Genomic DNA, 24,456 nt, shown 5'->3' on the forward strand with positions numbered 1-24,456 from the left:
GTATTTACACCGATTTCTAGTGTAGTCTATACCCTAGATTTAGCTATCAAATATTTAATAATAAATTATAAGTATATTTTAATGTTATAAAATAACATGAAATTCAGTTGAAAAATTTCGCAATAATATATTAGGTATATTATAAAATGTATTACCCAGACCACATTTCTGTGAAAAAAAAGACGTTTATGTTACTTACATTTTTAAAAGAAAAGAGCTTACTTTGACACCTCAAACTGCGCTATACTATTTATTTAAATAGTGATATATACATTGAAAGAAAAAAATGTTACTTTTTTTCGAACTTAGGTGTTGGCGACATACCTGGTGATAGCTAATTTCATACAAATTTTACTTTTAGTGAATTTTGTTGTGGAAGGATTTCCGAGCGATTTACAAAACTAAGCTACATAGCTTACGGCACCGCCGAGTAACAATTTCGCCAAAAAAAAATTTTCAAAAATGTTTATTCTAAAAAGGAAAAGGATTGAAAACAGTTTTTAAAACAACGTTTATGGTACTTAGATTTTTCAAAACAAAGGAGCTTATTTTGACACCTCAAACTGCGCTATACCATTTATTTAAATGGCAAATGTTTTTGATCGATCAAAAAATTATTTATTGCTTATTATTAAAAAAATCGATAGTGTTTCATGGCTATAAAGATTTAAAAGATTCAAAATGTTACCAAGTATATAAAATTCTACTATTGATATCTGGGGGAAATTTAAGGGATTGACGGTCAATTGTTTTTGAGTTCGAAAAAAAAAACAAAATCGAGCTTATCAAAAACTGGTATTGCTTCGTTCCGAATCTAAAATATCAAGAATCAAAGCCCCCACACATACCGCAGTAGGTATTATTTTGATTAAAATTTACTAGTAGTTAATATAAATAACATTATAAATGCTACGTTTTTTTCTAAAAATGATTTATTTCTAAACTTGTATTTAGTATTGTTTTGATTTTAATTATGTTACTCTAATTAGTCGTAGTATAGTAAATATTAATTTTTTAATGTATTTCTGCTTGTGATATAAGCTTGTATATTATATATAGCGTTTAATAGTATATAGGTTATAAAATTAATATTTAGTATAGAAATTGTTTTGGTGGAAACGGGGTCAATATTATCTCATACGGTGGAAAACGAGTATTGGTGGAAAAGAGGAAGATACATTTTTGATGGAAAAGGGAAAGATCAACTTTTGGCGGAAATGTGTTACGCCCAATGTATAATAAATAAATATTAATACACCATTATGGTATTGAATATTGTTATATTTTGTGGGTGTATGGTGTATTAATATTTATTTATTATAGTATTGTACTATAATACATTATCGTTGTGACATTGCTTCGCCTTATTCGTGTACGAATATATCATCATATTATAATAATACGGAAATTAAAAATAATAAGCAATTATTATTTAAATACTAAATAGACAATTACAAAAATTAATAAACATTTCATGATACTTGGCTAATGGTATGCATCATCTGGAAGGCGTGAACAATCATATTTGTATTTTAATCATAGCCACATTGATATATATATATATATATATATATATATATATATATTTATTGAGAATAAGCAAATACAGAATTTACAAATAATAAGTACTTAAATATGCCATATGGTGATAATAATAAGAAACAAAAAACTTGATGACGTGATATATTGGTAGGTACTTCCAATAATTTTTTTTTTTTTTTTAATTAGTCATTAAGCCCGGCAACTATGGCCATTAGCTGTTTGTTTAGTTTTTATTTGTGGGTGAGGATACTGTTGGTTGGTAAACACGTGTGTGTAGTTTGGCAGTCGGCCACTCCGTCCTCCTTCCAATAATTTATCATATAACTTAATAATCATTATGGGTATGTGGGTAGATATATAGATATAGAATGGGTAGATACCTGGAATATAATTATAATATATTCATTTTAATTGCAAAAAACTTTGAAAGTATATTTGAAATTGTCAGGATTTATTTTATAAAATTACAACATACATGTTTAGGTACCTAGTAGATTAATATCACAAAATAAATCTATACAAATATATTATCATAATAATAACGGTGCAAAAATAAATGTATTACCCTAGTAGTAGATTATACTACCCAACTAATAAAAATGTACAAAATAAATATGTATGCAACACACGAGTATTAATAATTTTATTTGTATTAAACTTAAAATGCATAATAACATATTATTATTATTATAACCTGAACGAGCATTGAGTCAATGCGGATTGATGACTGCGCATATTGACGCGGTAATTGATTCATTCATTGAAACTCGCCATAAATGTTGAAAAAACGTCACAGATACGCCTTTTAAATTGAAGTCTCGCCATTGATCGACGAGTATACCCACTCGATGCAAGTATGTAACCACAAAATACTTCAAAATAACTGTCATCGCTGTTCTCTGGAGTCGCGTACCAGCTGGTACTGACGTTGGCTGCAGTGAACGTAATCCGGAGAACCCGTCACCGTCTCGACGGTCTCCGCGGTGGTGCTGCAGGCGGTGTCGTGACATCGACGCGTCGACCGTCGTGAACGCTTAGGGCGAATAACGATGCCCCGTCGTTGGACGCCTCGCATTACTCGCATCAGCAATCGCAGACCGCGTTTGACAAGCGGCGGCGCGTCACCGCCGCTCGCCGTCGTAGCCGGCGGACGTCGTTGCGGAACGGATCGTCCGCCGTTTCCGGGACCGCCGTGATCGATGATGGCGTTCCGCGCTTCGGCAGATCTGCGACCGCACGGTCCGCTGAACCGGGACAGGCTGCACGACAGCGTTCTAAGCACCGGTGACAGGACACGCAAGCCGACCAGGCACACTGCCAGCGCGGTGATCGCGGTGATCGCGGTGAACGCGGACGCCGGGAGGACCCGGGCCGTGGCCAGAGCGATGGTGACCGCGCACAGGCCGTGCATTAACACGGACCGGTCGGCCCGTCGCGCTTGTTCTACGCACCCGTTGCCACAACCGCTCGATTCCGCGGCCGTCCACGTTTGTATCTGCGGCGGCAGCGGGCTGAAATATTGTTCTGCACCGCCACTTCCGTCGTCGTCGTCAGATCGTTCGCGCGCGATCATTTCGTGGACTGCCGAGAGTACGATGCCGCGGGACGACGACTGACGATGACGACGACACCTGAGTTTCGTTTTCGATTAAGGCGTGCGCACGCTTATGCCTGTGCACGCGAATAATATTAATATTATATTTCAACACCAAACACGGATGCTTATTAATTAACGTGCTTACTCACATGTATAACTATTGTAATTTATTTGTGTGCTTAAGTATAATATTATTATTCTGCCGAGTGTTCCGAATAGTTGATTTTATATTAGGGCAACGAAAACACCGCGATTGATATAATAATATTATAAGAGGGAGATGAAAAAGAAGAAGTGGTAAAAGGCGCGAGGAACTGTCGTCGACTAAATTAAGCGAAACCAAAATATCAATATAATTGCACGATCCTAATTGTCCACCTCCGCGAAATCCACACTTCGATAAAGTTATTCAAACACCTAATATTATCAAATCTGTATCTAAAAATTGAAAAACCGTTGTATTCAATGTTCGTAATAATATGCATCTAGTTTAAGCTTATAAAATGTGTTGAATAATATAATTTTTACTAACCAATGGCCACAGTAGATTGGGACGTTTCTTTGTAACAAAAAAATAAAAAGTAATACGAATAATAAATAAAATAGTAAAATATACCGCAGACTACAATGGCGTTTACATTGTTGTCAGAGCCTCGGGGAGATGTTCTCATTTCAACCTGCAAATTGTGAGCTACATAATACGTAAAATAAGCTAGGAAAATATAAAATAGGTTAATATAAAGCTTAAAGTACAGCGCAAACGAGTTGTCGTAAATTTAAAAAATGTATTAATATCGACTCGTACAAACGTGTCTTGGCTCTCAGAATAGTACACATAAGTATAACCCACGGTCACCAACCGATATCTGGGGAGGATCATATTTCATAATATGCAACAAATACGGGCTGCAGCGTACTACTCTCACTCAAACGTCTACTAACTGAATTCCTCAATAAACAACTAGAAAGTAAAGAAATGGATATCCTCCAATTCTCCTGCGTTTACATTGTTGTCAGAGCCTCGGGGAGATGTTCTCATTTCAACCTACAAATTGTGAGCTACATAATATGTAAAATAGGTTAATATAAAGTTTAAAGTACAGCAGAAATAATAAATCCAACTCCCATAGGTTAAGGGGAACCCGTGGACCACGGTATATTTTATGTATCTTCTAAAATAATTATGTTCATGATCATGCTTATTAAGATTTATTTATCAATAAATAAATACAAGTATAAGTTTATTCATACATCAATTAAAAATAAATTAGGTATAAATACGATGAATAGTAAAAATAGTAATGAATATAGGGTTTTTTTGGGGAATTTTACAATATCAAAACTATTAACAATAATATATATCATACATAAAAACAATAATGTTTTACTTCCGTTTAATAAATTTTGTCGCCAAACTACCTAAAGGTGCTTCGACAACCAGGAATAATAGTAAGCCCATAAAATAACTTTTCAACGCATCATAGAACCAAGCATCAACCTAAAAAAACGTGATTATAAAATTAATGTATGTTTTGAAATTAGTCGAAATTAATAGAAAATACGATTATTTTAATATGTTGATAATAATATTATGCTAATATTTTAATAATAATTATTTCAGTCTTACCACAGTTGGTTTTGAGAGATAATTAGGTGATCTCATTCGACTCTGTGATATCATCATAACAGTGAGGTTTACCAAGAAAACGGAATACGAAAGTCTTCCCATCGGTACAATGAATCTATTACTAAAGAATTTTAGTAGTAGACCTGTGAACAGTAAAAAATTCATGGTATGAAAATAAAATTGGTGTATAGGTCCTACTTTTCGGTTATTTCTATTACTGTCAGTCTCAATTCCGTTATCTCGGCGCCGATGTCGGTACGGGGCACGTATTAATAGTCATAATTGCCTTTTTTTAATTATTACGTATACTGCAGTGGCAAAATTATCGAGAGTGTTGGGTGTGCGGTTAACAGGTGCCCCCAGTTTTGAGATCTCATATTATACGATAATCCTACTATAATCTGTAATATTTAGGTACACGTATTGTTTGATTTAATATAATAACAATAAATAATAATAGTCGTCGTCTTTAGGTACTCTTTTGAGTTTAAATAATTCGAATTACAATAGTACCTATGTGAGAAACCAGCTGTCTAAAATTGGGCGTATACAACTAATAATTACTAACAATAAAAATAACGCGTGAAAACAATATTTTTTAGAGTCATAATCATTAGGTATGACTGTGTACATTTTTTTTATCAGCTATAAGGGCCCCAGTCTAGAAATTTTAACATGGACTCCTTATTATCAAGTTGCGCCACTGATTACGTATTTCATATTATGAATTGTTGGAAAAATAAATTCTATGAAAAGCAATTAGTTATTGAATAGTATAATAACTTATTGTCGACATTTATGATAGAGTGATAGTTTTAAAGAGCATAAAGAACGGTGGATGGTTATTACTACAACAATGGATATTTGCAGGCATTCGTCTCGAAACTATAATATTTCTTTTACAAGTGAAAAACATGGTAATCGAGTCGAGTAGTAGGTAGTCGAAATAATTGAATAATCCGTTGACTGCAAAAACCGCACACTTCTGATAAAATACAGGTCAAAACCGCACACTTTTGGTAGGTTAAAACCGCACACATTTAATAGGTCAAAACCGCACAATTTTAGAAATTGTCGTTTCCAAAAACCGCACAGTTATGATTTTGACCCCAAAAAGGTCGATAAACAAAAAACGCATGTGTATATGTACAATCAATAATTTGTTCTATTTTTTTTAAATTTTATTTAAAAATTTTAAATATCAATTTTAAAAAAATGCCAACTTAAAAATGTATAAATTCAATAATTTTAAATATTAATTTTAAAAAAATGTAAAACAAAAAATGTATAGGTATGATAAAAAATTTTAAATATTAATTTAAAAAAAAATTAAAACTTTCAAAGTTTGATTGGCTGAAACCGACTGCCGACGTTTTTTAAAAACTTTATACGATCTCCGTCGCGTAAAAATTCTTCCCAAAATTGAAACAATAGTACATAATATAGTACATATCATATAATCTTATCTTTTCACTATTTTCACTAAAAATAGTGTGCGGTTTTAACCCACTATAAATGTACGGTAATTTGTTATACAATGACCGTTAAGCTGTGCGGTTTTTGGCTATCGACCTTTTTAGGGCTAAAATCAAAAGTGTGCGGTTTTTGGGTGCAACCGAATAATCTATCGAGCTGATATATAAAGTATAATATACGATAACATCGGATGCCGGATGGTATATTCGAAATAACGGAAAAGTACGTTTACCTTTAGTTACCTAGTACAATTACCTTTTTTGTGAGTGTACTTTATTATTATTTTTCATTGGTACCTATCTAAATATTTTTTAACTAAAAAGATCGAAAAAATGGAAAACAATTTGAAAAATCTGATAGAATTTTACATTGCATAAGTTAACTTATTATAAATTATTTTAAGTTATAAGTTATAACACTCAGAGAAAAATAATGCCTAAAATTAATGATATCGTTGTGTGATAGTTCCATAACTTAATGAATTTAAGATTTACTTTGGTACACGTTTTTTAAAAACAAAGAAAATATAATTTAAGAAACTATTTTCTAATGTCAAACGTTATGCAGTGTAAAATCTTGTAATAATTCTGGGAGCAAAAAATGCAAAAACTATCAAATTATATTATGTCGTTTGAGTGCTGTGTGACCAAAATTCAACTTACCGTAACCACTTGTGAAATGGCAAACAAGTATCCATGAAAATAATATTGACCATGTGCAATGACTTAACGTTGAGTATAGAGCTTGTTCTAATGGATAATAAGGTCTATCTCTCTTATAAAATATAGCTCCATAAAATTGAACCCACAAACAAATTACGGCAATAGTGAACGTTCCGGCGTAGACAGTTATCTAAAATATCAAAATTTAATATTTATTGGTTCGATTCATAAATACATTTTTATAAAATTTAAGTAGATAATGAGCTGATACTTACTTGTGAAAATTTTACTTTGTTTTCCCTCAATTTATCAATGATTATACCTATTGCTATTCCTATAAAAAAAGGAAAAGCTCGCACGTAACTGGCTCTGTATGACTCATTAAATGTTGCGGAATATCTCGTGTTTTCTAAGAATCTGAATTTGTATTTAAAATGTTTCATTAGAATTCAATAATACACTTTGACTTTATTTTGTCTTTTAATTTATTATTCAAATGTTAAATACGAATAACGCTAAAAACTAAGTATTTCGTTTTATATTTAGCATACTGTATAGGTATTAAAATAACTTTGATAAGCGCAATACCCGCAAGTATAGACGTCTATTGTGTATAATAGTAAAGTAACAGTGTATTATCAAAATGAACTTATTACATTATTATTTGATTATAGTAACATTTTAGTATTATTGTAAATTCAACTCACGGAAGAAGTATTTTAATTATTCCCTCTCTTTTTGTCAATATCGTGATTACGAATGGCACGGATATAGCTACACCAATAACTGCAATTAGTAATCCAATCCCGAATTTAATGTTCTTCGTGTAAACGTAAACAATAATAACTCCAAGTACGCAAAACTGAACATCACACGATATGTACCAACTGACTATGAGGCACTGCAATAGTGATGGTTAACAGTTAAACATATGATACGATTTTATACAAATGGTGATAATAATTGATATTTATTTATCCTCCGAGAATAATATTGGGGGTCCTTCTCACAACCGAACCATATAATATTATGGTTATGTGACTTATTCCAAGATTCGTCATTACATCGAAATAGAATAATACAATTTTGTAGTGAGTACTTACTTCATACTTTGAATCGATTAAATTACTTATGAACAACATATTGGTCCACCAATAGTTTTTACAAATATCTGCTTCGTCCCAGGTTTTATAAGGCCATAGTGGGCCGTCTCCGAGGTGGGGTACGATATGAGCCGTGATCGCCATCATCGCACCATAAGCCGGTAATATTCTGAAATGATTTTAGAATATAATTTGTAATATTTTAATGACTAAAAGTGTGCAAGAGCAGTAGCGTCAGTGGCGTAGTTATGATGAGGGGTGAGGGGGTATAGATGCCCCAGAGATTTTAGATTCTGAGCGGAGTGACGAATGCATATTTCAACGATGTATTTTATTAGATTATTTTTGCGTCTGTAAATACAGATTTAACTACTTTATTTTCAATTTTGAGGATGACTTCTGATAGAAAATTGGATCTAGATTGACAAAAAAAAACATCGCACGCTAGTCGATATTTTTCCTCTACCAGGAAAATCTATGAACCATATAATATATGTTTTTCTTAATAAGTTACCATGACAGCGAAAATTTCGACGGAAAATAAAAAGTCGTATTTAGCCTAAAAAGTTTTTACTCAAAACTATTTGGTTTTTTTTAGTTTAACTCAAAATCACCATAGATACCTTAACATTTCATTAATTCTTTATTTTATCATTTTTTATAACGTTATAATTGTTAAAATATTTTTTCTCGTTTTGAGTTATTTAAAGACTTAAAATGTTCTAAATTTTTTCATTTTTATTCCATAAATATCGATAAAACAAATTTTCTTTGGGTTATAAGGCTTGATAATTGAATACAAGGTTTCTCATAAGTTGTTATAATAGCAGTTGAAACGTATTAAAAGCACATAGGCACGAATTCTTTATATGCCTTTGAAGTCAAAATCTCAAAAGTTTACAAATAATTATTATTTTGTAGTTAAAAATGTATAAAATGTTCAATTTTTATAACTTAGGATTGAAAATGTAGAACAAGGTTTCTAAAAAAATGCATGTTATCAACTTTCTAGTCGTAAATCGTAACTATGATGAATATAAAATAAATAACTATTTAAATGTAGCCAGCTGTAGGTATTAGGTTCTATGCTTGTATAAACGTTTTTTTTAAATTAAATGGATTTTCTTTATTGGTCTTTATCCAACTGCAATAATTGAACAGTGGTTGTGTAATGTTAACTTTTTGGGCTACTACCTATTAAGGGGACGTTACAGTGACGTTTGTTGTCTCCTACTTATAGGTGCAAGAGCGTATAACATTATACATTTTATAGGTATTTTAATTTTAAAGCAAATTATGAGTGTTTTAAGGTGTACAAACAATTTACAATTTTAAAATACTCATAACTCACTTTAAAATTAAAATATAATAAAAATCCTGTGTTATCGCCTGGCTAATAATCTTACCTTTAAATTGTATAAGAGATCAATTCATTCTATTTTTTAAACTAACGGAAATAAACGTGCTAAATCTGCTGAGCGTAAAATATGTTATGTTACGCACTTGTAAGACGGAGACAACAAATTTCACTGTACGTCCCCTAAAGATTTTCCACTTGTATTATTAAGTAGTTCAAGTCAAAAATGTTGTCATTAACCAAAATTCGTGAATAAAATTAACGTATCGGACATTGCCCGTAACACTCACATGCGTTTTAGATTTTCATAGCATATTATTATCGTAAATTTTATTTTTTATATAATGTAAAGGGTTTTACCTGATAATTCTGTAGACGATTGGCATAACAAGTTGTGCCAAGACTGACTTTTCTGATTTTTTATAAATCGGTACTAATGTTGAATATATCAAAAAACCAGTTATGAAAAAAAAAGGATCAGTTAAGTTCATACTAGTCAAATAGAGATAGCGTCCATTGACGTAAATCTGTAATTATACAATATTATTATTTATTGTTTTATTATTACGGTTATATTTTCTATAAATACTAAAACGTTTTTTTAAATTTATTAAAAAAAAATTTAAGCAACATTTGAAATTTGGAAATGGATTGCAAACGGACAATTATTTCAACCAAAATGTACCAATCTTTTTTTAATCATACCGATGGACCTGATAACGCGATAAGACTTCTGAAATCTGATTTTAATTTGTTAATATGTCTATTTGAAATCGACCAGGCCACTTTTTTTTAACATTTTGTCTTCAAATCCAATAAATTTTGTTTGAATATTTAGAATTTATGAAAGTTTAAACGTTGATTATTCGAAAATTAAATTAAATATATTAAAATGTGGTCTGATCGATCTCAAGTAGACATATCAACGAATTAAAATCTGTTTTCAGAAGTCTTATTGTGTTATCAGGTCCATAGGTGTAGAATTGACAAAAAGTACATGCAAAATCCTAATGAACATGCATTATTGTTTACTCTTTGCACGCCCAACTGTAAATTTCTTTTACACATAGTCGCACAGACCAGTGGCGTAAACATGATTTCTGAAAGGGGTGTGGGGGATCAAAAAAAGACTTAATGACATGCCTAAATGGGGGGGAAAAATTGGAAAATCCCCACCCTCTCAAAACTTTTTACTGAGGTAATAAAATATTATTGACAAAAAGGAACAATTAATATAATTTGAATTGATTCAAAATTCACATCAAACACAATATGGAAGATTATCCACTTCAAAGCCAATGGGAGGGAATCTGACCCCTACCCCCCCCCCCCCCACAATTGTATACGCCACTGGTATAGATTAATGATCACTTACTACGCACACATTTACAAGACCCGCAAGCATACAATTTGGAAATTACCTATTTTAAACTCCTTAAAAACTGTCCATTTGCAATCCTCTTAAAAATTAAAATAGGATTTAAACACAGATTTAATTCGTTTTTAGAGAAAATTGTAAATAATACGAAGAAACATAAACAATCTTCTTTAAAAATCGACCGCTTCTGTGTTACCCTACACTCAGAACCATCATTTAAAATATGAAATTGTTCATCATGTTTTTAAAATTTTAATTTAACTGCTTTCCCTCTCCTATATTAACTTTATTTAAAAAAATATATAAATAATGTTTCAACTTACATTTTCTATGAATTTAGGATTAATTATTGGATTTCCAACTAAATACATAAATCTGTGACCCAGTAAAATTACAAACATCAAAATCGCTTTCCAACCATTTAGCATATTAAATTCGTTTTCTTTATCGAATTTCAGTAATACTTTAAACGAACGAATAAAAGAAAATTTGTAGAAAAATGATTTTGGAACTTTTCCTGTTGATTAATAAAACATCAAATACGTTAAATATGTTAATTTTAGTTAATTGTTAAAAATAATCGTATTAGTATTTTACTAACTCTCGTCTTCTTTCTTCACTTGCTGGCGAGATAATGCTATATAATGATGAGCTGTTGAAACGCCACAAATTAAAAATAGCACTCCTAAAACCACGCTAAAACAATAAAATAAATTGATGAACATGAACTAATTGTTTACTTTTTAATTATCAATTCTAATCTTTTTTTTGTTAGTAATTCTTGCTTTTATAGTCTTTTATAATTTATAAACTGAGCAATGAGCATATTATACACTTTTATTATTTATTAATTCAGTTGGATATTTGAATGCCTTTTTTTACATAAAAGATGACTTGGTATTATGATATATGAATAAATGATAAAAAAAATATCAAAAATACCTAATAACAACAAGAAAAAAAACAATTACTTGGTCACGTAGTATGCTGTATTGTAAGGATACATGTCTCCACTAACAGTACACAAGAGCGGATTTACTTTGACAACAGTTTTGAATTGCTCGGGTAAAAACACCTTGTCCAATTCGTTTTGCAATGATGTTTGAAGATCTGTTGCTGTACAAGAATTCGGAATGCAGATTCCTAAATTTAAACTATTTCGTTGAACTTGATCTGGATAATCCACCCACTAAAACAATAAAGTTGTATACAAAGAATTTTAAATGTCACTTATATTACAAATTGTATTTGTTTAACGGAATCCAATTAGTAATTCGGATATATTATATTGTTCCATAATATTATAGCGGTATGCGATAATTACTGGTATACTACATAATGACTACAATTTAAATTGAGTCTTAGATGACAAATTAAGTACCTATACCAAATTGTCATTTATTTTTTTTAAGTAGTATTCTCGTACGAAAAAAATAATATGAAATATCATATTTGTTGATTTATTGTAATATTGTATGATCTACATTTTGTTTAAGACTGATAGCCATTAATATTAATCGAATTATATAACCATGCCTGGTATAGTGGTAGATTAATATTTTTTAAAAAATATTTCAGTATTTTAACATACCCCGAGTACTGTTTTCCATGCATGATTGTTGCCAAAATCGTCTAGATTTTCCGTTCTATTGAAACCATAATTTTTTCCTTCTGGTGGAAATAGCTTTATTTCAGACAAACAATACTGTCCTCTTATTGGATGATGCACATCGACACATTCATCATAGACCCCCATTTGATATCTATTACCTGCCAGTAAACCAACGGGATAACGGTTCCAGGATTCGGACACTGAAAAATAAATGTGATTTTCTATAAGTATTGATTATAATATGAGCTATGAGCATACATGATGTTTTTAATATTTGAATTATGAAGCCTATGTGGACATATGGATTACAACTCTGGAGATCGGCCAAAAAAATCAAATTTAAACAAAATTCAAGTCTTTCAGACAATTACTTTTTAGAGAAATCACTAACGCTCCCTTCTTCGTCACTAATTTAACTCTACACGAAGATCTAGGTATTCTACCTGTTATAGCCGAATTGAACATTTTTTACAAACGTTTTTTTTGATAGACTAGAAAATTACCTTAACCCACTAATAAAAGAGGCACATGCCTTCTTAGTTCTCACTGCCCGGAAATCCACAACGTAGGCTCAAAAGGAAATGGCGTTGTCACCATTTAAATTAAATATCCCTTTTTAATTACCATAAACACAATACCAAGCTAAGTGTCATTATAATGGTTGGCATCTTATTCAAGAAATACATGGTTTTTTTTTAACCCTTATCATGTATTACACTATCGTAATGCTATCACATCATCACAAATTGCATTAGGTTTAAATTACATTTAATATTTATAGAAAATATATTCATAGAAACATTTAAAACTCATATAAAATAAGAATTTTGTTTTTTTTTTCTGTTCGGTCGGTCCGGGTTTAGTGTATGTGCGTTTAAGACGTAGGTATAAATGTAAATGTTGTTATTTGTTAAATGTTATTTTTAACCATTCTATCCATTATATTATAGAGATGAACCCCATATTAGCTACTATAATAATACGGTTGAGTACGATTGCACGCGTTTTACCTTTTTGGGCATACGATTGCGCGCAGTGCCGGAATAACAAAGAACATGATTTTGAAAATTCAAAAGCGTACGTTGCGCGTGAAATGTGATGCGACGTTGCCAAATTGTTTGTGACAAATTTCAGTTATTTCGTAAATCATTTTTATATTTAAATACAGATACAAATGCATCCATTTAAGAAGTTTTTAAATACATTTACTTGAATACTTATTATTATAAAAAAAAATGTATCGTTAAATATACGTAAATAACGAAAAATAAAACAAACACTTTAAAAAAAAAAATATTCATAAACAATGGTTAAATATTCGAATAGATAAATAAATTAAAAAGTAAATAATTAAAAAAAGTTGACAAATTACATTTAATATTTTTAAGGTAAATTTCAAAGCCCGATATTATTATATTATCGCGATACCGATTTCCAACTATGGCTAAAAACTTTAAAGTAAATTTTCTGTCGTTTTATTTTTTTATAGCCTTCGTATTGCTTACACATAAATTCTATTTTCTTAAGTTCTTCCTTCAATATTTACCGTGCACCAATATATTTGGCAACGTTGCTTAGAAGTTGAAATAATTTAGCGCGCGCAATCGTACGCCTAAAAAGGCACCGCTGATAAGGACCGCGCGCAATCGTATTGCACCCGTAATAATATGTGTAATAATATGGTCAATGGCATACCATTGGAAAAGTATTCCACGACAATACGACATATTGTGAAGAAGTATTTCAGAATAAAATAAGGTAGTGATGTCGTACGCGATCTACCAAACTTTCGTATTAATTGAACTATAAAAGGGAAGTCATATAAACGTATAAATAAATAGCCGTAAATTATCAAGATAATTTGGAAATTCGGAAATTCGGAATAACCGGTAGATCGCCTATTTGGGTAGATCGCGTACGACATCACTACCTAAAATAATAATAGTTGCTGTATAAATACAATTCATTACGTCCAGATACGAGCTACAATACCTACTCATTTTTAACACCGGTCAGCCGTTGTTTATTTTTGTTAACAGTTATAACTTGTAAATAATATCAATGATGCACTTAAAAATAAAGATTTTTTTTTTTTAATAAACCAATAAATTAATTACAGTAATATTATATGACGTAGTGTACCTATACTAATAAATTGTGTATTATTTCAAACAACAACTGCCCGTTTCATTATGTAAATATATTATGACATTGAACTACATCAATTATATAGTTATATACAGACTTCTCACACGCTCACTCAAAACATCAACACATTATCACATTAAATTCGTCTCGGGTTATTATACTTAACAAGACGCATGTACAACTATAATAAATAATTATAAAATATATAATATACAATATTAGGCTAAACATAACAAATAATTATATTGTATTATCGCGAAAATTTAAAAATGTAATGTTTTTTAATAATATATTAAAAATGTATATTTATTATTTTTGGTTTAACATAATTATGTTAAATTTTTATTATAAAATAATTATATTGTACTATCATGAAAACTTAAAAACGTAATCTTTTTAATATATTAAAAATGTATATTTATTATTTTTGGTTTAACTAAAATAGAAATATGAGCACTGGACAGCTATATACCTATATTAATATTCCGGAAGACAATATTGTAAATGTCGCGGTCGTTTACGTAACGATCCTAGATATAAATTGTACAATATAAATACAATATATAATATAATAATTTAATCATTTTTATAAATATGCAGCAAATAATTCTAAATTGTTCTAAATAATATTACCATTTACTTTCAACATTATTTTGTTTCATAGCTTCGCAAGATTTCTATATACTATAATTATTGATGTGATGCTTGTATAGCTTAAATGAGTAGATATTACTATATTTATATATTATATTATGTGTGTATTATATTTAGGTAAAGTATATAATAAACAATAATAATAATAAAAAAAAACAGATTAGGTATAATATGCTTAATTGGCAATAGTAACATTAAATAATCGTATGCATATTTCTTCGAGGTATCAAAAACGTATTGGTAGTTAAATTAAAACCAAAATGCTCTGAATAATATAATAAAGATTAAAATATAACTAGTAACTACAAACTTCCTAATATATTTTAATTATTAATACAAATATTGTGTAACATTCTATTAATACTTATAATAATACTATTATGACTTATAAATATTAATTATTACACAAATTATATTATAATATTATGTATTATTTATAATAATATTATGATAATGTACACATTATTATACATGGTCATTCAACCACATATATTATGTATACTCAAATATCATAAAATTTTAGTCCCGAGTGATGTAAAATACGGTCCTTGACTTCTTTTAGATTTTGGTTGATAACACGACGCGTGTATACCGTAAAATATGTAATAAGTAATATTCACTAATATAACATTAGTGTCGGAAACGCATCTATTATATTAAATTATTATCTCGAGCAGTAGTGTCCAATAACGTGATACGATCGGTCAACTGTTTTTAATTTTTTTTTTTGCGAGGGGGAGAGGGAGAGGGTAAGGGATACAGCAAAATTCTCCTTAAGTTTTCCTACATTAAACAAAAACAAAAAAGTTTACCAGAAATTTGACTTAAGTCAAATTCATTTTTCACGAGCCGTTAAACTTTGAAGTTAGACATTGTATATTTACCCGTAAACTATCAAATTCTCATACAACGATTTTCTTATTTTGTCGTTATTCAAAAACTGTTAACCGTAGCTGGTACTTTAAATGGTCATCAAATGTTTATCTTATCATTTTCTGCACATGATACAATTTTCAAATTTTCAAATTTTGACTCGTTTTGAGTTATTTATAAACATTTGAAATTTGAAATTCTAGTTTTCTAGTTTTTTATTCTATAAATTTTAAATTTAAATAAAAGTTACCACTTTTTTCGGTTTTTTTAATTTTTCTTGACGTTTTCTAAAACCACCTGGGATTTTTAATTTTGAACTCTCAAAAATACTAACTATATTTACTTCTCCATCAGAAAAAATACTGATCTCGATAATCGGAGCATTTTTACTACCAAAAATATTGCTGACAGACAGGAAAAAAACACACATTATTGTAAAATCAATACATTCTTTCGCTCCGCTCGGAATCTAAAATCTAAATCTAAAAATATTTTTTTATTTGTATTGGGCGGTCACCGTTGGTGACAAAAACTAAAATAATTATTAAAACCGTAAAATTTTTAACTCTGTATTTTATATTTTGTCAAAACCACCCAAATGGCGGGCCGTGTTAAAAATATGCGTAGTTTCATTTAGGGTAGTTATAAAGGCAGGCCAGTAGGCCACTGCAGGGTAAATGTACCGACATTATTTAATTTGTCTCGGGCAACGCCATGCAGGATATGCTATAGAATAATAACATATTATATAAGAATATAATAATATAATATTATAATGTATGTGCCCCCTCCAATCAGAAGAAACTTTGATTTCAAATGTCGATTGACGAATTTACACGAAAAGTGTTTTGAATAGGTAGCCTTGTTCGTAAGCACTACTACGATAATCGCCGAGAAGTGTTGAATTATAATGAATCGCGGAACTGCTGTCGGATACACGCACATATTTTAGTCTAAATCAGTGTATATTAATTAAACAATTATTCTAGATAATTATAAATTACCATTTTTGTAATATTTAGTTAACATATTAAACTCAAAAACAATATTTCCTTCCGGGTAATTAATAGATACAATATATCATTTGCATAATAATTATGTCTGCCAACAAAAATTATTTAAAAGTTGTTAAAACTTGAGTAGTATTGTTTTGTTTACTTTAAAATGTTGTTCCAACATTTTATATTATTACTTAACCATAAATTATTATCCACGTAAATTAAAACAGTAGGCGATCCAAAATAATTACTACATAAAAAATTTACTGCTTTTTTAATATTATTTTCTATCTGCAGTATTAACAATTTTTCAGTTTGTTATAAACTTATTCAATAAATATGTATAAGCAATATTATATAATATTATATTCTACCAATTACTCATAATTTAACAACCATGGACATATTTTATTTCATCATCTTGGATAAATAAAATATTTTTACTAAAATTTCAATGTCATATTTATATTTTTATTTTATCATAAAACTGTTAAGATTTTCAACTATTGACCTAACTATAATAAATAAATATATATAAACAAATAAAATATATAATAATTATGTCATTAACTGACTAACTTTTAGTAATGACTAATGAGCTATGCATAATGCTTGTTATATATTACAAATATTATATTATACTTGTAATATATTTGTATATCATTTTATAAACTTAAATTTAATTTTGAATAAGTTCACAATTTTCATTTATATCTTTCGACTTTCGTCGAAAATCATGTGTAGATTTTGTTTTTTTTTGGAAAATGACAGCGTAAAAGAAAAAAAAAACTACTTACCTACTGACAAATGTACAGTTAAATACTTAAATTATTCTGTTATGCACAGTTCAATAAAACAAAATATCACTAGGTATTTGTATTAGAAATTGTATATTTGTTGTTATGTTATAGCATTTTTGGTAGGTACATAATTACTAAAAATTACATAAATATTAAAATATTTATGTAATTTGTGACTATTTAAAACAGAACAAACCAGGAAATAACAAAAAAATTAGTGCAGCTACAATTTGCTTTTTGAAGCGCGCTTTCAAATTTTAAAAACTACAATGTCCTATAAAGATCATTTTTAACCGATCTCCCTCAAATTCATAACTCTTCACGTGAAACTTATAGTTAATAATATTAACATCACTACTCACATAGTCCTGTTGTCAGATAAGTTAAAGAAGATCTGGTCTCTGCAGTCTGCGCCCTTTCCAGAATTTGAATTATTATGAAAGTGAAATAATTGTTTTATAGAATATAATTTAATATGTACTGTGGTAGTATGTGTCTATTAGGTACATAATTATAATTGCTGTAAGTGGTTATCATTTTTTATTATAAATTATAATTTAAATAATTATAATATAGGTAATAGCTAGTTTTCTCACGTACGCGGCTTATGATGTCTTAGTGTAATGGGAGATATTAATTTTATCTTTTATGCATGGATTTTTATTATTTTTATCCATCTTTTCTAATAACTGAATTAAATTGTGCACTTGAAAAACAAATTTCGTATTCAATATTAACACATTATATTTTTTTTCTTATTATGTAAATTAAGTTTTTGCTATTTTATTGACTGTTGTTCAACCAACATATCCGGGTACCTATACTTGGAAAAAATATAAAATTAAAAAACAAAATTATATTCCTATAATTCTTAAAAATACCTCAATAATAAATTAATATACCTACTATAAAAATATCTTTAAAAATTAAAATTATAAGAGATGCATTTTAAATAGTTTAATAAGTATTATTTTGTGTATTGATTTAATATGTACGATGTTAAATATTTTATCGCGTTCTTAATATTTTGGGTGGATTATTTTCTACCTACTCAAATTTAACTTATGTTAAACTAGACAAATAAATTGATAAAACTCTATATTGTTGCATGGCGTCTTTACTAATAAATAATAATTTTATTAAACTCTTCTTGAACCCTATGTGAATTAGATTGAAAACAATATAATCGGTTTAATAGATCGGTATAATCGGTGCTAAAGATAGCATTAATTTATTGACATAGAATAAATCCAATTCAACACAGTTATGTGTTTAGGGTGAGAACAACTATTTTTCTGACCGATTCATGTCGTCATTTTTGCGTTACAGACTACTACAGTACCTAAAAGTTGGCAGCTGCCGGCCCTAGCAACCGGTGTATAATACAATAAAATATGTGACCATGGAAACATTGCTGATTCATTTATTTTTATCATATTATGGTAAAATTACATTTGTTCGGATATTGTTTACGCTATAGTAGTTACATTAGAACTCAACTTAAGAATAAAATTGTTTGAAATTTGTAATTATGACTTCGAATTCCGAATGCAAGAAAGCCTATTGTGATTCGTGAATGTAAACTCACCATTGACGAACATCGAGAATTCGAGAAGTTTATAATCATATAGTTCAGAGACGAGTAGACTTATGAAGAAAAGTATGCAATATTTAAATATTAACGTCATACTGTTAAGGCGAATGAACTTGGACTGAAAAAGGCCAAAGATGCTCGTGAGGGACGTAAAATACTTAAACAAGAAAGTATACCCGATTTCGTACAATGGTCGACACTCGACAACGAAGTTTCTTTCGTTAAACCTGTCAAATCGAACGAAGAAAATATACGTAAGCGAAAACGGCACGGTTTGAAACGATTTATACTTATCACTGTAGGCCGTAGGGCTTGAAACCGATATTTGATACCGATTTTGAATACCGGTTTAAACCGTTAAAAACCGAAAACAAAATCGAAAAAAATCAATACAGGTAATCAAAATTGAAATCGAAATCGAAAAATACAAAATCTGGTATTCAAAACCAAAAACGAAATCAGAAAAAATAAATACCAATATCTGAAACCGAAATCAAAATAGAAAAAAATATTAACGGTTTCAAGCCCTGCAGTTATTAGGTATTAAATCATGCATAGCAATATATAATGTAAGTTCCTACAAATTGTTAAAATTTAAGTAAAAATGATTTGTTTTTGTGTTGTTAATTGTTATTAGCCCTTTAAACGACTATGACTATAAACTATTTGGAGCTAGATACCATACCAAGAGGATATCTCGACCCACGTAACACCTCTGCTGTGTTCAATCACATCAATAGGTTTAACCCATAAGCAGACTCGTGCCTTTTTTTGCTTCATGTTCATCTACCAGGCCCCATTTCTAAAAATACGTAAAACACGAATAGAAATTTCATTTTTTTTTATCAATTTTAAATATAGAAATATATCTCTACAAATTCTATTTTTTGTAATAGGATAATGAGTTTTATTTTTGATGGTGGTAACTGGTAATCTAGACCCTCGCGTGCCTGTTTAAGGGCTGACAACGTAGGTATAAACTTCTAACTTGTTATGTATGTATATTTGAACGTAAAAATGATGTTAGTACTATATTTTAATTGGACGTATTACTATGATATAATATTATATGCACTATGCACACTATGTCGCGCGTCGCTGAAAAATAAATCAACGACATTTAACCGTTTTGATCGACCGTACGTGATATGATGAATAATATTATACCTTATAATGATATAATATAATGTTATATTTAATATTATATAATACTCACTCCTAACGGCCCAGCTGGTGTAATTCCGTAAACTGTTGTCGTAAATCTCCACTTGTTTGCGGCACTCGGAGCTCCCTACATGTCGCACGGTGAAATTCGCCAAAGCTTGGTAGAAAAGATCAGAGACCCACGACCCAGGAATACCGGCATCCGGAGTGTTTGCTCCAGCATTTAACGCCATGGTGGACTCATTATTGGACGCGACTTGGCCGTTGGAGTACTCTGTCGACAGCAAAGCGATCAGCACGATCGCAACCGCCGCCGGTGGGTAAAACGACATTTCGAAGCCGTTTACTTATAAATAATTTATAAATCTATCGGAGATTTATGGATCGAAAAATATTTGGTTCTGATGGCTTTTTATACACCACTCGCGGTGTATATTATAACGAGAGTGTCAATATTATTATTATTGTTCACTTGCGCGCGGCGTGGCGGTCACTCGAAATTTGCGGTCAAAGTGTGAGCATTCCTATTATTTCACACTCGTCTAATATAAAACTTGAGAATTAAAGTTATCTGAGAAAACTTGGATTATCGTCGTCGGCATCTGGTGGTCAAGTGCGGGATAGTTATAGTATGCCCATGGTCTATGAGTCTATGGTACGTGGTGGTACGCGTGTAACGACCTTGCCAAAAACGACAAGGGAAGTAGAAAAATACTATGTACACGATGTATTTGTTTATATTATCGCAGCGGTATAAAATCAGAATGTTAATTTTTTAATGCCTATATAGAATAATTATAATAATATTGCTATAATTGTAATACGCCTCAGGTTTGTTCTCCGGTATTAATATAAGTAAGGCTGGGCATTAACGAGTTAAAAAGTTAAAGTTAAGTTAAAAAGTTTAAATTAAATTAACTTTTTAACTTAACTAACTTTGTTTTTCATTAACTGAGCTGTTAACTTACTAAATTTGGTTCTTAATTAACGTGAAATTAACGAGTTAATTTTTCATTTTAAGAAGTAAGTTAACTTAATTTATTTTGTTTTTAATTTTATTATATTTTACTATTTCAGTCTATTTCGTTTTCATGTTAAAATATATGTATCGTAAATTGTTTAAAGTTAAAAATGTATATCATTCGAATCTAAATTATTTGGAAATACTGTATGAGGTATAAACACTATATCCTAAAAGTGTGCATTAACTTTTAACTTAACTGAGTTAAAAAAATCATGAACTTGCCCAGCTTTGAATATAAGTCATAACTTATAACTAGGTACATTATCAATACACATCATGTTATATGTTATTATAATAATATTATATATTGTTGCAAATCGTTTGACAAAAAACTTAATTCAGAATTTAATTCTGACCACCCAAATATTGTTTTATTAATTAAAGAATAGATTCGACGTAAAACAAATCTTAAATAAAGAAGCATAATATTAAAGCCAAGAAAGCACATATTAAAAAAAAAGCGGGTAAGTGGATGTCGCTCTGCTGTATAGCAGGTTATAAGTGGATCAATGTATAATGAATTGTATTAAACTTGAATTCAATGATATAATTTCATTGTATAAGAAAAACGATTCTGAGCGGAGATGGTTTGTCAGTCTGGATATTTTATATTGTTATTATTTATTATAGCCTTTAAGTTGAATTAATATTATAATATTATAGTTTTTTATTCGTTGCTATGGTGATAAACAAAGCTTTAGAAATTAAAAGCCCATTTTTAGCGGTATTTTGTAATTTGTTGGTGGTTTTTCCCGTGGCATTAAATAACTATTGAGAAAATCGAAAAATTACCTCTCTAAAGTACCATTTTGATCCAATTCGATAAAAGATAAGGTACTATGTATTGAAATCAAAACACTCCTTCTGGTAGAAATTTTGTATACAAGATAAAAAAAATAAACAAAAAAAAAAAAAGTTAATTATTGAACAAAATTAATTTAAAAAACTTAGCAAGTAGGTAACCACTCTGCTGTATAGTATGAGTCAATAAGGGTACCTATAGTCATTGAATAGGTAAGTCATTGTAATGGATATGACTCAAATTGTGTATTTGTGTGTTGAATTAGAATCAATGATAATTCATTATATACCAAAACTAAAAATGATTCTGAGCAGACTGTCTGACAACCTATATTACTAAGTACCTATATTTTATTATATACTAGCTGATCCCGTGCACTTCGTTGGCGATTAAAAATGCCAACTCTATATGAATAATATTATGTTTTATTTTATAATATAACGGTTACCATACCAATAATTGACAACAACCAATGACAACCAATAATTAATATTATAATAGCTTCAAAACCCATGGCAACCATTTATAAACAAAAATTTCCATCAGAAATCTCAAAATCCCAGTTTGAGCACCTCCCGGGGTTGGTCCTCTTTCTTTTTAATTTAGCCTATCTTCTGCTCAGATGTCCAATCTATCTCTGTACTAAATGATCCCGTGCACTTCGTTGCCCGGTAACCAATAAATATTATAATAGCTCAAAACCCATGGCAACCATTTATAAACAAAAATTCCCATAGGAAATCTCAAAATCCGTGTTTGACACCTCCCGGGATTAATACTCTCCCCTTTTAAATTAGCCTATCTTCTGCCCAGAGGTCTAATCTATCTATATATACTATATATAAATAGCTGATCCCGTGCACATCGTTGCTCTTTAAAAATGCCATCTCTATATGAATAATATGTTTTACATATTATCATGGCAACCATTTATATACAAAAAATTTCCATCGGAAATCTCATAATAATGTATAAATGGTTGCCATGGTAATTTAGACACAAAGATATACATTCATTTGTATGCATATTATAATAGGTAGGTATTATCATTGAGTATAAATAGTCTATACTATACTATATTGTATATAGTACTATCTATACTCAATGGTATTATTATTATTATTATTATCATCATCATTTATTTTACTATTATCAATATGGTAATTATTACACGGTATAAATAGGTTTCAAATTTAAATATTTTGAAAATGTCATACATTTTATAATAATAAGGTTGGCAAGTAGGTGCATAGCGCATCTGTACATTATGCGTATTGCGGGTTACTGTAATGGATGTCTAAATTTGAATTCAATTATATCGGCGCAACCGCCAACCCATTTGTGCTCGAACGCATTAATCTTAGTCAATTTGCATCCCAAATTATAGCCCATATTATGTGCCCGATTTAAAACTTACAATGAATATCATGAAACATTCCTTTCATTGGGTATCACAAACCCCTTAAGTTGTTATTGTTGCAATTTAAAAATATGAAAGATAGATAGGCTTTATAGAGTATATAGACTATAGAACCATTTTTTTTTTGACACAATTTTGACAAAAGTAGATATTTAACCAAAAAATAACAATTTGTTATTTTGCATTAATTTTAAAACACTGTTCGTGGGCACTTGGCTGGTAGGTACTTGAAACGTTTAATGTACATGTATTATTATATTTTATACGCACAATAACATTTTAAAATACAAATTTTTTGGCAAATATTGAATTCAACCTACTGTATTACTAATGCCTGATAGTAAAATAAATTACTTTAATCACAGTAATATTATAATTTATATTTACATATTTAATAATAATATTAGTCTGACAGACCGTTTTCGTTCAGAATTGTTTTTCGATAGCAATGATTTATCATTTAGTTCGAATTTAACACATCCATATGACAGTAACCTACTCAATGACGAAGTACAATAGCACATATAATATAGATACCTACATCCGTTTTTTATCTATATATATTTATTATTGTTTTATTATGTCTTATTGTGTTCTACTAGTCTCGTGGTGGGGAACTGAATGT

The 24,456-nt window shown here is 29.6% G+C and overlaps 1 protein-coding gene and 1 pseudogene across 1 annotated transcript; both read right to left on the reverse strand.

Annotated features, from left to right (window-relative positions):
- Positions 1 to 1,821: 1,821 nt before the first annotated feature.
- On the reverse strand, positions 1,822 to 4,209 carry LOC132941733 (uncharacterized; annotated as a pseudogene).
- Positions 4,210 to 4,331: 122 nt separating this feature from the next.
- On the reverse strand, positions 4,332 to 21,185 carry LOC132941732 (nose resistant to fluoxetine protein 6-like). Its single transcript, XM_061009880.1, has 12 exons — positions 20,638 to 21,185; positions 12,334 to 12,554; positions 11,714 to 11,931; positions 11,344 to 11,438; positions 11,066 to 11,259; positions 9,725 to 9,891; positions 8,008 to 8,176; positions 7,612 to 7,805; positions 7,180 to 7,321; positions 6,905 to 7,094; positions 4,767 to 4,909; positions 4,332 to 4,637 (listed from the first exon to the last, which is right to left on the reverse strand). Exons 1-12 carry the CDS (start codon positions 20,915 to 20,917, stop codon positions 4,524 to 4,526), a joined length of 2,127 nt encoding a protein of 708 aa, XP_060865863.1. The 5' UTR covers positions 20,918 to 21,185; the 3' UTR covers positions 4,332 to 4,523.
- Between the last annotated feature and the right edge of the window lie 3,271 nt (positions 21,186 to 24,456).

The sequence above is a fragment of the Metopolophium dirhodum genome, chromosome 3 (genome assembly GCF_019925205.1).
Source record: "Metopolophium dirhodum isolate CAU chromosome 3, ASM1992520v1, whole genome shotgun sequence".
Taxonomy (NCBI): Eukaryota; Metazoa; Arthropoda; class Insecta; order Hemiptera; family Aphididae; genus Metopolophium; species Metopolophium dirhodum.

What these genes read in the sequence shown, in the direction of transcription:
- LOC132941732 (XM_061009880.1), bottom strand. Translation starts at nt 20,917, where the DNA reads ATGTCGTTTTACCCACCGGCGGCGGTTGCGATCGTGCTGATCGCTTTG. An exon ending in ATAATTAAAATACTTCTTCC is followed by an intron (nt 7,322 to 7,611) that starts GTGAGTTGAATT and finishes ATACAAATTCAG; the next exon opens with ATTCTTAGAAAACACGAGAT. An exon ending in CCATTTCACAAGTGGTTACG is followed by an intron (nt 4,910 to 6,904) that starts GTAAGTTGAATT and finishes TACTGTTCACAG; the next exon opens with GTCTACTACTAAAATTCTTT.